Genomic DNA, 15,157 nt, shown 5'->3' with positions numbered 1-15,157 from the left:
CATAAACAAACAGTTCTTTTACACGTGTGGGAATGCACTTATGTGATTAAATCTATCCCAGCCTGCGCTCGCTCCTTGTGAAGGGTCTTTGTTCCAAAAGAGAAACAAACAAAGGCTGCGTTGAGATGAAACTAGGTGAAGCTAATCTTTTAATAACCTTGCATCAGGCATTAAAAAAAAAAATATCTGTAATTGCCCCCTCTCTACAGTGAGTGCGTCACACAGCACTAAGAACATCTCGCCAGTGAAGCTATTAACTGGCAATAAATGCACCAGCTAATGTTGACTCATTCATTTCTCCACTCTGCTTCATTTTGAATTGCCATTCTGCAAATCTAATCTTGTTTACTACATAACATGTGAAGTCAGTGGTAATTCCCCCACCTCCTCACACACACACACACACCACAAAGTTTACTTGGAGCAAAGTGCACACATGAACACACTAAAGTGTTCACAGTATCACAGGAAGGAGCCATCGAGCTGTTTCTTTGCAAGGATGTATAAGTGTTAAATATCGTCAGGAATTGCAGTACGGAAACACGGTGCTGAGAAAATAAACAATTTCTAATAGATGCTTTCTTACTTCTGCTTTTGTTTGATGTGGAATTCACGTTCATCTCTTCAAAAGCTCCAGGAAGTAGGTATAATGGATGACTGAAACACTGTAAGCCTGGATGTAAGACCCATCCAAGGAGAATTTTACCTTTTGGCAGCAAGTGAACATATTATCACTTCTTGGCACGTTAGTCTTGGCCTGAGCTGGTTGGAGAGAAGGAGCAGGAAAACAGGGCTCAAATGAGACTTGCACTTTAACATTCTGCTCTGACACAAGTTTCTTGTTTTCCTTCCCAAGTCCAAATGGAGTGGCCTGGTTGTGTGTGCTGTTGACACAGAGTTGGCAAGAAAACATTATTCTCTGAGGTTGCCTACATGACCTCCCTCTCTGAAGTGAACAAAGTGATTTCTATACAGCGCTACACTGCTGAAGACTACTGTGAACAGAAGAAAAAACTAAACAATGTCTGTGCTTATGTAAATCCTCCCTGAAAAGTGCTCCTTCCTTAAAATTCCTATGCTGTTACTTGGAAACATCATCTTCGTGAAGTGCATGTCACTTTTGACATCCAAGCCTCACTGAGCTCAAAAGATTGGCAGGTGAGATGTCAAAGTCCAGTGCAAAAGCTGCTTGTTTTTCCCCCCTTCTTTTGAGTAAACACAAAAAAATATACAATTCTGTAAAATCCTTTTGGATTTAACGGCATAATTTTAGGTTTTGCTTTTCACACAAACTGAATTTAAATGGAAACCTTTTAAAATAAAAATGTATCACCTTGGCATGTATGAGTTAAATAAGACAAAGTTGACCCAGTGGTGCACGAAGGAATGAAAAGCACTGTCAGTGCAAATAAATATCTCACTTATAAACCTCATTTCTGATGACACTTGAATTTTGCTTTACTTTTATTGTGATTTAAAACTCATTTACACAAACCTAGATTAATGTTTTTTCCTTATCCTCAAATATAATCTTTTTTCTCTTTAATTTGACTTTTTTAGGCTGTATCTGCTAATGTAATCCCTTCTGACCATTAATATGGAGGTTATGGCCTCTTTTTTTTTTTTTTTTTTTTTTACACTTGCATTAAAACTACTTCCATTGATTAAACCACATGGCTTTTATCATAATCCAAATATACCGCATGCGTTTAATCCTTTCAGAGCCTTTGGGATCCCAACGTCAGTTTAAAATTATGTCTCCATTTCTAATTTTCTGCTGATTTTGACTTAAGACTGAATATGTAATGAGCATAAAAGGCGTACTGTCGCTTTAAATGACAACACCTCCCAGCAGTCGTTGGATCCTGGGCGAGTTTCGCTGCAAAGAAAAAAGAAAAAGAAAAGAAACAGCCCACAGTGGTTCATGCTTCTATACAGCAGAGCAAAGCACACCACACAGTATAACAGCTTACCATACAGGAAGGAGAGCAGGTGCCAGCACAGTCTAAACTCCTGGTTATTTTACTGATGAGAACAGGAGCGAGTGAGAAAGCAGCTGCTGAGAAAAGCTGACCTGCAGGTGAGTGACTGCTGCCCCGGGAACTCATTAAAAAAAACACACACAAAAAACCCCGATAACTATAGAGTAGCTACAACTGAGAAAGACTGACACGACAGCAGCAATGTAGGTGATGGGCTGTGGCACTGAGATGGTAGGAAGAGTGAAGATAGCAGCAGCAGCGGTAGTAGTTATGTTGAGGTTGTTACGTGGAAACTGAGCCAACAGGTGAGTCAGGTCACACCTGTTAAGACGGTCGACTTAGCGTTACAGTTTGACTTGTAGTATAGCCTTTAATGTCCTCTAAAATCCACCTCACTTTAAAAAAAAATAAATAAAAATCAACCGTCTTGTTTATTTCTATATAGATCGACGCAGTTGGTGCTCACTCGGAGAATATCGGCTGGATATGGATTATTGGTGCCCCTCTTCGCCGCTTTGGATTTAGTTAGTCCGTGCGCCCTTCCTTTACGTCTCGTTCCCGGTGAAGTGAGGACGCCGAGAACAGGTGGATCCTGTTTCTGTGTCAGGCTCAAGCCGGCTTCCACTCACCGTCCACCTTTATGGGGAACCAGGTGGAAAAACTAACGCATCTAAATTACGCAGAGGTGCCAACGTCGGACCCAAATGGGTTCGACCCGGAAGACGACGGACCGCGGATTGGCGTGTCTTACATTTTTTCCAATGACGACGACGACGATCAGGACGAGAATTGTGATCACTTTCCAGCGGACAACCACCCGGTAAGCCATGAAGAGAAGCCTTTCGACTCCCAGGACGAGCTGGAGTGCGCGATTTATTATCGGGAGGAGTGCGTCTTCGAGAGAAAAACCGGAGCCGCGACTCAGTCTTCGGAAAGTCTGCTGAACAAGTGCATACCGGGAGACCTGCTGGAGTTTGTGGCCACTGGACAGTATCCACACTGGGCTATTTACGTCGGAGACTTCCAGGTGGTTCATTTGCATCGTGCTGAAATACGGAACAACTTTCTCACCGACGTGAGCCAGGGCAAAAAAGGCCGGATAGTGAATAACCTCTACAGGTACCGCGCACTCCCGCCAGAGGTGATTGTGCGCAACGCACTGGACCACGTTGGGTCAAGAGACAGGGAGCTGTACTGGAGAAACTCGGAGTGTTTTGCAGCCTGGTGCCGCTTTGGCAAACGAGAATTTAAAATCGGAGGGGAGATAAGGATTGGAAAGCAGCCGTACAGGTTAAAACTACTGTTTTCAGAGAAGAAAAGTCACGTCCTGGAGTTTCAAAGTCTGGAGGACGTGATCATGGAAAAGAGGAGGAACGATCAGATTGGCAAAGGTGCCGTGATGCAAGAGCTGGCAAACCATTTGAATACAACACATGAAATCAAAGAGGAGAATTTTGTCAACTGATAGTGGGTGATCTGGTATGGATTTGATCTTTGGGATTCCACGGAGATGCTCCATGCTCCATTGAAGCGCTTAGCCCATGAGTTCGCGTGAATGTGAACACTCGACCAACAAATGTGCATATTCAGAGGGAGTTCAAGATGCATCATGAAAATATTTCTCATCTACAACAAGAGGAAAGCGCTGACATCTATCTCAACTGCTTTAACAAAGATCACAAGGGCCAACACTAAATTTCCATACCTAAATTTGCATTGAAAACAAGTAAAAATGAACACACCCAAGTGGCAGATAGCCCTCCCTCCTTTATGAAAGAAAGAAAAAAAAAAAAAAGAGATTTCAGAATTGATCCAAGATTAAGTGACTTGTTATGGTGGATACATTGGCATCGGAGCTGCACCTTCAGTCTAATCAGTTTGGAATGAAGTCAGAATTAAACTGCCCATATTATTTTTCTAATCCAATAAAGCTTTTGCAGAGAGGAGCAAAACCTGTTCTTTTAGTCCTAACTGACAAGAGTGCTTAAGCTGCTTGCTCCTATACAACTCAGGTGTTGGAGACCAACCCACAGAGTGGAAGAGAGACCGCTACTCAATGTTACTGCGTTTCAAGCTGGTGGATAGCCTTCTGTTGCTTTATATCCAATCATCACACAGCTTTACCTTCTCTTGGACTACTTTGTGGACACTGTTGATAGCTATGACTGGGCACTTTTATTAATTCACCTGTTACAACAGTTTATTTTTTGAAATAGAAAGATGTTTGTATGAAGGATTATGGAAATAAATATATATTTGAAGAGTAAAGTTTATTTATTTATTTTTGGTGAATGGCTGACCTTTAAATGGTTTCTGGGAGCATTGGTACAGCGCTAATCCATAATTTCAAACCACTGGCCTCTAGAGAGACCTTTCTATATGCTGCATCCTGAACACTGGCATTGTTTTTGCACTGCACAGACAGATTTGAGAGCAGCTACACCCCCAAACATTTCAATCCCAGCTCACACCTCAGAAGAGCCACAGCCATACCTGTTCAGCTACTGCTTTCGGTTTGCTGTTGTGTGCAGGAAAGTGCAGGCTACCCACACAGTTAAAGCTGCCTGTTTTGATCTAAATATTTGCCTCCAAGCAGCAGCTCCCTGAAACTACTTAAACATTAGCTTTGTTAGCCTGTGTCAAGATGTGTTCCAACTGTGCAGGATATTTTGCTTGTTTGGCTTTGCTTCCTTCTCCTTGAATTACATCATTTATTAAACTTAGTGCAGTTAAATCAGGTCCACTTTTCTATAATGGTAGAGTATTAATAAAAAATTAAAAATAAATTGGGTAAAAAAGAGGATGCCTAAGTTGAGATGCTGATGTCAAACAGTGACTGAAACACTTTGCAGTATGTTCACACACAGAGGCTCCAACGGAAATTACAGCAGACTCTGGGGCTGTTTGAAATGCCAGACAGCTTGCCCCCCCCCTTCAGAGAAAACCAGTGATCATAGCTAGTCAGTAGGTGAGTTACTTTTTCCTCTGTTGATATTTGCATGAAGACAGTGCTGTAGTCATTTTTGTGCAGGTAAGGTCCCACTGGGCCCAAGGTGGGATAATCATCAACACTGGTACTGAATAGGAAAGCTACTGGACACATTAGCATTTCCTCAATTCTCTGTGGTCTGCCACAAATACAAATTATGTATGTTTATGATAATCAGCCATATTTTTTTTTTTAGCACCAGAGCAGCGCTGGAGCATACAGTGTTAAAGCAGCTGCCAGTGGAATTGTGTAATTGGGATTATTAACTCACATTTTTCATCATATGTGACAAAGCTGAAATTGAATTACACGTACATCATATATTATATTCAATTTGATTTACTGCGCTCTACATAAACTGCGTCGTGTGCTATCAAAGTAGGGTATGTAATGAAAACCACACAGTTAAGAAAAAGCTAGGTGTCATTTGAGTTGTGTGCCATGCAGCTGGTGTGCATTTGAAGCTGCCCTGTGGAATTTTCTTGTAAAACATAGTCAATTTTAAAATGTCTGAAATAATTTTACCAGCATATGGTCTACTCCACTGCCTTGGTTGATATGCAGAATAATGTCAAACTGCAAGCAAAACAGTGACCTTGTAGTGTTAGTGGTCCAAAGCTCTGCAGGGTGCCTTTAATTTAGCTCATCTTCAGTTTAATCAGCATCAGATTCAGTGTATGGTTAAAACCGAGGCCTTTTGCATCCCTGATTGAACTTTCAAAAGAGCCACAATCAAACTAGAGGAGGTGTGATATCGCTTTCACAGATCTCTTCCACTTTTAATGTTTTACATATGTATAGACTCCCCCCCACTCCTAAAAAAAAAAAAAAAAAAAAAAAAGGAATCAGGGGAAGCTTTTTGGTTTGACACGTTGACTCATTCATGTTGCATCTTGGCCGATGAGTCTGTCGTGTTTCCTTTGGAGGGTTGGAGGAAAGCCCACATCCTTCTGGCAAACCTGGCAAGGTTACAGAGGCTGGGGACAAGCCAGAGCTCCAATCAAACCCACCCTGTGTTTACAAAATGTTGTTATCTACAGGAAAAAAAAAACTTCTTCCCACACGCAAATATGTCTGAGCTTTAAAAGAGAGTTCTTATGAGGAGATCAGATCATATCTGACAAGCCTACAGGAAGTGGAAATGTATTTTAGATGTGGCCTCGAGCAACGGCTAGATTGTTATCCATGTGGGATAAACACTGTGTAGTGTAAATATGGATTCTTTGAGAGCATTTGACAATTTCAGGTTATGTTCTGAACTATTTCGAGTTTGAATCTTACCTCAGGGGTTTTATTAGATTGCCAGTTTTCTGCCACTTGGATTTTTTTGCTGCTTAAACAGGGCTTCTTAAATGCAAAGGCTTGCCAGTAGTTAGGATTCCTCTTTAACCATTAAAGAATGGGGTTTAGAGTGGCTGCTGGGGAAAAGAGTGTGCTTCGAAGATATGATAGTGAAACAGATTATTAAGATTATTCCAGCTTTTGATTAGCAGTGCCATACTGGGTGTTTCATTTCAGTAATTACATGCACAGGAGTCATTTTAACGCCTCACTGTAAGAGTATGAATGTATTTCCTTGCCTGTAAAATCATTTATCTGCCATAGACAGGAACAGAGTGCTGTGGGGTTTTGTTTGTCAGGCCACTCTCTCTGCCCACTCACCTGAATCATGTTTCAGAGAGGCATTTCCATGTGAATTAGAGAGTATAATGAAACTCCAAAAGCCGTTGTAACTCTAAAATTAACTACAGTGCATTCTTTACTAATCATCGATCCACTGTGCTGCAACTCAAACAACTTTTTTCTTCTTCACTCTCTCTATGATGAACTTTACTTAGACCACACCACCCATTTGAGTTTGGTTAATTATTCATATGGGACTCCCACCAGTTTGACATGGCCTGTGCTGTGTTTGCTGTCCGTCTCAGTCTGGCTCTGTGCTGTAATTCTTTCTTGTCCCGATGTGGGAATTGTTTATTCAGCCACACAATGGCCATTCCCTCCCACTTCCATGGTGTTTTCTGAGGTTGTGCTCCTTTTTTTTTTTTTTAAATCAAAGCAGCATTCCCATAGCCTAGTTTAACAGTGTTTGTGCTTTCAGCTGCTACCTTTCTGCTGCAGAACAATTGAATTCAGTTTTTGTGCTAACACACACGCAGACAGTCTGGCAACTCTTCCTTCCTTTTGTGGTTTCTTTCACTTTCTGTGATAAACATGGTTTTGTAGGACTGAGCAGCAGGATGTGAAGGTAAAGCCTCCGTTAAAAGCCCGAGCTGAGAAACTGCTGTGCTAAAAAAAAAAACAAGAAAAAAATTGTTCAGTTCAGTTCTAAGAAGTTATGGTGATTCACAGGAAATAACAGGGAAACAATACGAAGCAGCAAGTAAGTGTAGCAAAGGGAGGCACGCAATCATGCGTAAAGGCAGCTTTGTGAGACACAACAATATCTTTGATTTGATCCGACCAGAGGTAGATTACAAATTCTTGGACAACAGGAGCTGATGAGAAGCTCCTCAGAATGGAATCAAGCCCTATTCTCGTTTGAGGCATCGTGTCCTCTCAGCTGGGGTTGTCTGGTTTATATAAGCAGAGGCGGACAACAGGAAAGGGCTCGAGGAAACCTTCAATAAAGCTGCCCTCATTCTGTGGATGTTGATGAAGGAATGAATAAAAGACAGGGATAGGGGCCTTGAGTTATGACCTGAGAGTGAAGGAACAGAAATCTCACTGGTTATTAAACCCTCATACTTGAACTGAGATGTGACTGAGAGTTGTTGCCTTCAAGCGCACTGGCCTGTTTGTCACTTCAATTATTTATGGCAGGCTGATTCAATAGCTATCAACATTCATCTTACTCTGAGTCATCACAAGATTTCCTGCCCCACATCTTTAGCTTCACCGACTTTATACCAAGCGGGTAAACAAATGTTAAAGGTCATTTTTAAAGCTCTTTTTAAAAAAGAAATCTTGTCATTAAATGAGTGGAGACACTGCTTGATCTGTCTCTTCAGCCATGAAGCTCACAGTTTGGGAAAAATTACTTTTAGTTTGTGTGTGAAGTGCGCTTCACCTGGCAGCAAGAGGCATAATCCCACACTTCTTTTTCATCAATGAATAACATAGGCACTCATCAGAGTTTTTCTTATCTGTGATTTTAAGGAAACTCATTCTTCTTCCTTGCCTGCTTCTTCCTTCTTTACTTTTTCTACTTCCAACTTATGTGCTTATCTTCAGCACGCATTTTTTTAATACATAGTTTATACATAGTACGTAGATTCAGTTGAATGATGTCTGTGACTCAGACATCTCTGCATCTGCTTTTTGTGCTAACTGTGCCTCATTCTGCTGTATGAATTGCCAACTTTAGACCAGCTGGAGGTGGTTCAGAGAAAGAAGCAGTCAAGTAAATATAGGTAAAAGTAGAAAACAGAGTCACAATCGTTATCAGTTGCGGGAAAAAGTTATCATTTGAGGAGATAGCATCCCTGTTGACTTTCTTGCTAAATATTATGTCTTTTCCAGTTTAGATTAGCTGTAAACAGGTAAACAGCCAGCATGGCTCTGTACAACAGTAATAAAATCCACCTATTATCCTTTACTAAAGCTCACTAACATGTAACATTTCATTTGCTTAATTAGCAAAAATACAGGCGTGTAAAAAATGCAGTTAGTGGTTTTACAGAGAGTAATGTGTGGGAATATTTCTTGGTTGGGTGCCGTGGCTTCCTTGAGTTTCTGCAGAATGAGAGACACTGATGACAAGACTACTTACATGTATGCCAAATATTGAGTTATAACCAGCAGGGGATTAGCTCAACACAAAAACTGAAAGCAAGAATTGTGTCAACTTGATACAGAGTTGGTTATGTGTTCATTTTTCATGCTAACATACAGTCATGGTAAAAAAAATAAAAAAAGATTACCCTCTGTCAGTTCTAAGGTTTTGCATATCAGGACATAATGCAAATGATCTGGTCTTTTCCAGGTCTTAAAACGATTAATCTACAACCTCAGGTGAGCTAAAAACATGACAAATTGCACATGTCATTATTTATTTAGCAAAAATGAAGCCAAAATGCAGAAGCAGTGTATCAAAACCTAGGTACACCCTTACTGCTTTCAGAGGAATTAAAAGGGTAAGTAACAGCCAGGTGCTGCTAATTGAATGCACTTGATTAATTGATCATCAGCAAGTGTGAGCATGTCTATAAAAGCAGAGGTTTTGGCAGTTTGCTGGTCTGGAGCATTCAGGTGTATGTTAGCACAGTGCCAAAGAGGAACAATATCAGTAATGATCTTATGGAAGTATAATTGGTGGTAACCATCAATCTGGGAAGGGGTATAAGGCCATTTTCAAAGAATTTGAAGTCCATCATTCTGCCGTGCGAAAGATTATTCATGTGGAAAACACCTCATACCAATTACAGGTGATGATTTTGCAGCCGCAGGACGTGGGCACTGCACACTCACCATGAACTCTTTTGTACACCAAAGTATTCTAGAGACAAATGTGAGGCCAAAACTGAGTCATGCAACAGGACAATGAGCCCAAGCACATCAGCAAATCTACAACAGAAAAAAAAAAAAAAAGAAAAGAGTCAAGGTGTTACAATGGCCCAGTCAAAGTCCAGACCTCGACCTGATTGAAATGCTGTGGTGGGACCTTAAGAGAGCTGTGCATAAATAAAACCCTGCAAACCTCAGTGAATTGAAGCAGTGCTGTAAAGGAGACTGGGCCAAAATTCCTCCACAGTATAAGAAGCAGTAACTTCATGTACTAGGGCAGGGCCTCGAGAGCCCCTGTCCTGCAGGTTTTAGATGTATCTCTGCTTCAACATACCAAAATATAGAAGTCATTAGCAGGACTCTGGAGAACTTGACTGCATACTGAGGAGGTAATTCAGCCATTTGATTCAGGTGTGTTGGATCAGGGACACATCTAAAACCTGCAGGACAGGGGCTCTCAAGGGCTGGAGTTGAAGAGCCCTGATTTAATGAATCAGTGATCCCTTTTTTGGAGTATGTCAATTTATGTAGGATTCAAATGCAGGACACCAGAGGCAGACTTAAAGAGAAAGAAAGGTAATCCCTTAACATAGACCAGAAGCAGAAAACAACAACAATACAAACAATAATCCAAAAAGAAGAGGACCAAGAACTATCACAGGCTACAAAGACAAAGGCAGGAGTATTTATAGACAGAGGGCTGATTAGGAAATGACCAACAGCAGGCTAACGAGACACGGGTGAAGACAATCAGGACAATCAGGGGCGACAGACAGGAAGCAAAGCTAACACAGGACACAAAAAAAACAAACCTTAAAAGTAAAAGAGGAAGTAAGGAAAAGACATACTAAACAGAGAGGCAAGGAACTCACATTAACATGTGGACAAAGACATAAAATAGAAGGACGAGACAGAGGAAGGAACACTTAAAGGAAAACTGGGAACTAAATACACAAGGAATAACAAATTTCAAACAGAACTTGAAGCTAAAGAAAAACAAAGAATTCCCAGTTACTACTGGAACAGTGACTCATGAACAGCAATGCACAACTCCACGAAATCATGAACAAAAACACAGGATCGCAAAATAGAAATTGATTTCTGTTTTCGTAAACAGAAATCAAAGACTTGGTAATATCAGAAAGAATCAGACCCACTATCAGAGTAATAAAGAAATCAAAGCAAGAATGAAAAAAAAATTCAGCCTCCAAAAAAAGAATCAAAACTTCAAACACTTGGACAAACAACAAGACCTCAACAGAAACACAAACTCAAATATATTCACAAAGTATCCAAAACAACAAAAACCTTAGGACTATGACAGCATGACTTGCAGGCATGATGCATGTGTTCAGGCTGCGACAGCAGATGCTGAAGGGAATGAGGGTCTGCACATTGTTAGAAAAGGTTACACGCCAAGCGACATTTACCGTGCGTACTTATGTGTGTGTGTGTGTGTGTGTAATTTAAGCGAACGTAACCTTTGCTTTCTGCACATGCACTGTGCATGTGTGTGTGTGCATAGTTAATAAACTTGTTGATATTTTAACCACCCTCTGGGATGACGCGCATCCATATCAAACTAATTAAATAATTTCTCTTTACACAACAGGACCTGTTTTACATTTCCACTCTCAGGTTGTCGTGACAAAACCTCGCTGTGTCTGTTATCCTAGCTGCCCACCAGTGGAAAAAACTGTGATTTCTTATTCTCTCTCCAGCTGATAAGCATCCCATCATCCTTTGTGGGTGTCTGCTATGAAAGCAGATGTGCTCAGTGGCAACCTGGACATCCTGCTGGCTTAATCAAAGATATGGAAATGGAAGTATTAGAGTCAGAGTGTGAAAGACTGCGAGAGCATCCCTGTGCGCGTGTACTTCTGCATACCTGTGAATTCATTGCATGAGTGTGTGTGTGTGTGTGTGTGTGTGTGTGTGTGAGATATGGAGCTAGTGGGTGGCAGAGAAGCAGAGGTTTGGCCCTGCAGGCTAGATCTTGGCTGCTGATAATGAGGCACTGTAGGAGCTAATAGAGGCAAAGCCAATTTAGACGCACTCAGCGGCCGTCTCATATCGCCACATTGACCAGACTGAGGAGAACTCAAATCTGAGTTGTTGTGCATCAGGATTTCACTGCTTGGGACTGCACAGTCTAGACATGGGTTGGGGGGAAAAGAAAACTTAGAGAAAGAAGAGGCAACAGGTCTGGAGACAAATCATTTTATGTTTTTGGAGGAGATTATTTTGTGCTAATGCCTCATTTGCGTCATGAAAGCAGACCAATTAAGATGTACAGCTCTTCTCTCTTGACATATTTATACGTCCTGCGCACATTTATTGGCATAAAGCTGAACTAAGTCTGTGTTCTGTGCGTTGTTTTAACCGGAACAGTGCAGCGCTGCACTTTGCTTCTTGGAGATTTGTCACAGCAACACATCTTACCAGGATAATTACAGTATCCCAGAGATGGATCAGCCTCCCATGTGTACTGCAGTTTTATTGCCTTATAATTATATACTAATTACAAAGATGTATTACAACCCCCCATGTGCACAGATATATGTGCGTACACACAATTCCCCCCGACACACACACACACACACACACACACACACACACACACACACACACACACACACACACACACACACACACACACATCAATCAGAAATACTGTAGCTGATGATTAAAATCTCAATGTGAAAATGGGAGGCAGTAATGACTACACCACTGCCTTCCCAAGCCTGAGTGTTTGCTCTGAAGCAACCCTAATGCCTCCCTTTAAAGGTCTGACTTTGAGATTTATTGTCAACAAAACTTCTGATTCCATTTTTAACAAAGTGTGTCAACAACAAAGAAGCAATTAGGCTGCGTTCGAATTTCCTCAGCTTGTTATTACGAATCAAAACTTTTTTGAAAAATTGCCCACGCTATTGCAATTACACAGCATTCTTTTATTGCTATATTGCTATTTTTTCACCTACGAGAGTTTCTCCTTGTAAATTTTCTCCTATGCACCTGTCACTGCAAACGCTGTTACGTGCAATTCAGCCGCGACGACAGTACAGAAGGACCGTAATTGTAACAAGGCTCTTCCTTGTAACATCAATCAGGGTACAAGAAGTGCAGTAAATTAATACAACTTCACACTCAGAGCATTAGGTTCTTTGTTCCTCAAACATATTACAACTGTTATACACTCTTTGTTCATTCAGAGCCAAGAGAAAGCAGGGGCACACCCACACACCCTTCCTGGAGTTCTCAGAGGATCTCTAAGGACAATGGTAGAATCCCGTACACAAGGACGAGGTTTGTTGTCTCATTCACAGGCAGGCAAGAGTGGGTTATGGTTTCAGGCCCAGTGGGAGGCAGGAATTCATTTAAAAAAAACAACTTGAATGTGAATCATTTGGGCTTACTGAGCAGGCAGAAGAGACATAGATGCTGTCAGGTAGGAAATAAGCAATCGCTTTTTCGTCCTCAGACGAGGACAAATTGATGACCTCTGTAGACTGACACACGCTGAGACAGGCAAAGATGTTTACGTAAACACCTTGCATTTTCTATGCAAAAATACCCATCCAGTGTCCACAAATGGAGGTAACTATAATTGAGAAAGTCGGGCCTAACTGTGGATGCAAATATGCTCTCTTTAAACTTTGACTGAAGTTCATCAAAGTGCATTCTGCCCCTTCAGCAAATCCAGTTGTGCCTTGATCCTTAGGAGCAAACCAGTGATAAGTAGTTAACTCTTTCATGATAAAGACTCCATTAGTGCTGCACACAGAGCTCCAAGGAGGAAGGGGCAGAGGAGGTGGGGTGGGGGGGGAGGGTGGAAGGGCGGGGGGGGGTGGGGGAGGGTGGGGGAGGGTGGGGGTGATAACTTCATGTTCCTAAACAACAGGCTGACTTATCTCCCAGTGCCTTCCTGTCCAAGATATCCTGTTTTCCTCAGAGGCAATGTCATTATCATGGAAAAGGCTGCACGGGGGTATTTTTAAGCTCACAGATTATGTTGATATTCTACCAACTTTCTGTTCTGCGTGGCATTTTCCAAGAGCATATTAGCTTCATACATTTGTCTCATCTTTGGTGTTGCTGTGAGTTTGCTGGAACAAAGGTTATCTTGGTGTCAAATCCCTGCAGTGATTGTGCAGACACGCTCATGGAGCTGTACCTATCTGAAGGCACGGTCTGTTTATACGAGAAAATTCAGTGATTTCCTTTTTATAAAACAACATGCAGCCTCGTGGCCCCTCAAATCACCCCATACACGGCACCTGAATGCAGAATTTGATACCTACATCTCACCCACATGCACACCGCAATGAATACAATCTTGTTTTCTTCCACCATGCTCGTACAGAGGCATACAGACATTCAAATCTATGTTTGGCATTTTTACCACGACTTTCAGATGAATAATTCAGGCCCAACATCAGAGGGTTGCATGAACTGAACATACAATACCCTGTCAGAGGGTGGGCATCTCTGACTGGTGTGCTGTGTGTTAAGTTGAATGATGAACACACGAGCAGTTTGCCTCTCCAGCCCTCCCCTCATTGACTTTTAATGTATGTATGTGGAATGTCTGATCATTAAAAATCAGAGCTGCAATGTAGAGGCTGAATAAAATCAAAAAGACAACACCCCCAAGCCCCTCTCTCTTTCTCTCTCTCTCTCGCTGTCCATTCATTAATGATATCTATAGCCCTTTAAGCCCTTCATGAGTGTTGGTGGAGTGTCTGGAAGCGCTCTAATCCCCACGTTGCTCTTTATTCTGCCCATGACGCTCATCCCCTCTGTGTCAGATCCCGGAGCCCCCGCTAATCCCCCAGTGGCATTGCGCATGGGGCCCCAGCTGTCGGATCCCATGCTGCGCTGCTTCTTGCCTGGCTAATTTGTGGCCCTGCTTGGGATGCTATTGATGTCACCCAGCCCCATCTAGTCCAATAACTTTTTTCCACTCTTGTGCGCTTTCCCACTGTCTCGTTTGCTTTCCCACTATGCCCCCTCTCTCTCTCTCTCTCCCCTGGCTGATGATGAAACTCCCAGCTGGCTCCAAGCTCAGGCTTTTGTTCCCTCTGTTGTATTAAGAGTCAATGTCCTTTTCCTTCGTGCCTGCACATTACAAATCTGCCAGAGCCCTTCCACCAAAAGCTGAATGGACGTGCACTGGAGGTGGCTGAGATAAATGCAGCACAGAGGGCAATTCGGACTAAGCAGCTGAGAGCACACAGGCTAAGCATTTGAATGATGGCACATTAAGAATCCTCAAGTTCAATTAAGGGTGCTTAACAATGCATCAGTATTCAGGGTTGCTGTCCTGGACTTTTTTTTTTTAATGAGAGGAAGGAGGCGGGAAGGAGCAGAAAGGAAAGGGAAGGGTGGAGGGTGAGGGTGTGCGTAATGATTAGACTATTTTCTTTCATTATAAGCTCCTCTGTGCAGCTCAGTGGAGCAGTGGGCTGCAGACAGATTTTGGACAACTCAGTGTCGCCCACCCAGGCTGCCACCCGCCTGGCATGAAGGAGTGTAGATGCAGAGAAACAGCACAGGTGTAGACTTCAGAGCTTTAACTAAACATAAACAACATTAACATAAAATTAACAAGTTTAAAAATGTGACTTCTTGGGAAAAAAATTCTAAAAGAACCAAGTCTGAATACCTCAGAATTACT

General features: G+C 41.9%; 1 protein-coding gene across 2 annotated transcripts; it reads left to right on the top strand.

The window, feature by feature from the left end:
• The first annotated feature begins 1,915 nt into the window (after positions 1-1,915).
• On the top strand, positions 1,916-4,238 carry LOC115794394 (protein LRATD2-like). Of its 2 annotated transcripts, none has more exons than XM_030749891.1 (2): positions 1,916-2,080; positions 2,428-4,238. In XM_030749891.1, exon 2 carries the CDS (start codon positions 2,623-2,625, stop codon positions 3,445-3,447), a length of 825 nt encoding a protein of 274 aa, XP_030605751.1. In that variant the 5' UTR covers positions 1,916-2,080; positions 2,428-2,622; the 3' UTR covers positions 3,448-4,238. The 2 variants fall into 2 exon arrangements, with proteins under 2 accessions (XP_030605751.1, XP_030605752.1); XM_030749892.1 differs by lacking the exon at positions 1,916-2,080 and adding an exon at positions 2,165-2,287.
• The last annotated feature ends 10,919 nt before the right edge of the window (positions 4,239-15,157 follow it).

The sequence above is a fragment of the Archocentrus centrarchus genome, chromosome 16, assembly GCF_007364275.1.
Source record: "Archocentrus centrarchus isolate MPI-CPG fArcCen1 chromosome 16, fArcCen1, whole genome shotgun sequence".
Taxonomy (NCBI): domain Eukaryota; kingdom Metazoa; phylum Chordata; class Actinopteri; order Cichliformes; family Cichlidae; genus Archocentrus; species Archocentrus centrarchus.
This window is presented reverse-complemented; position numbering and strand designations above follow the sequence as displayed.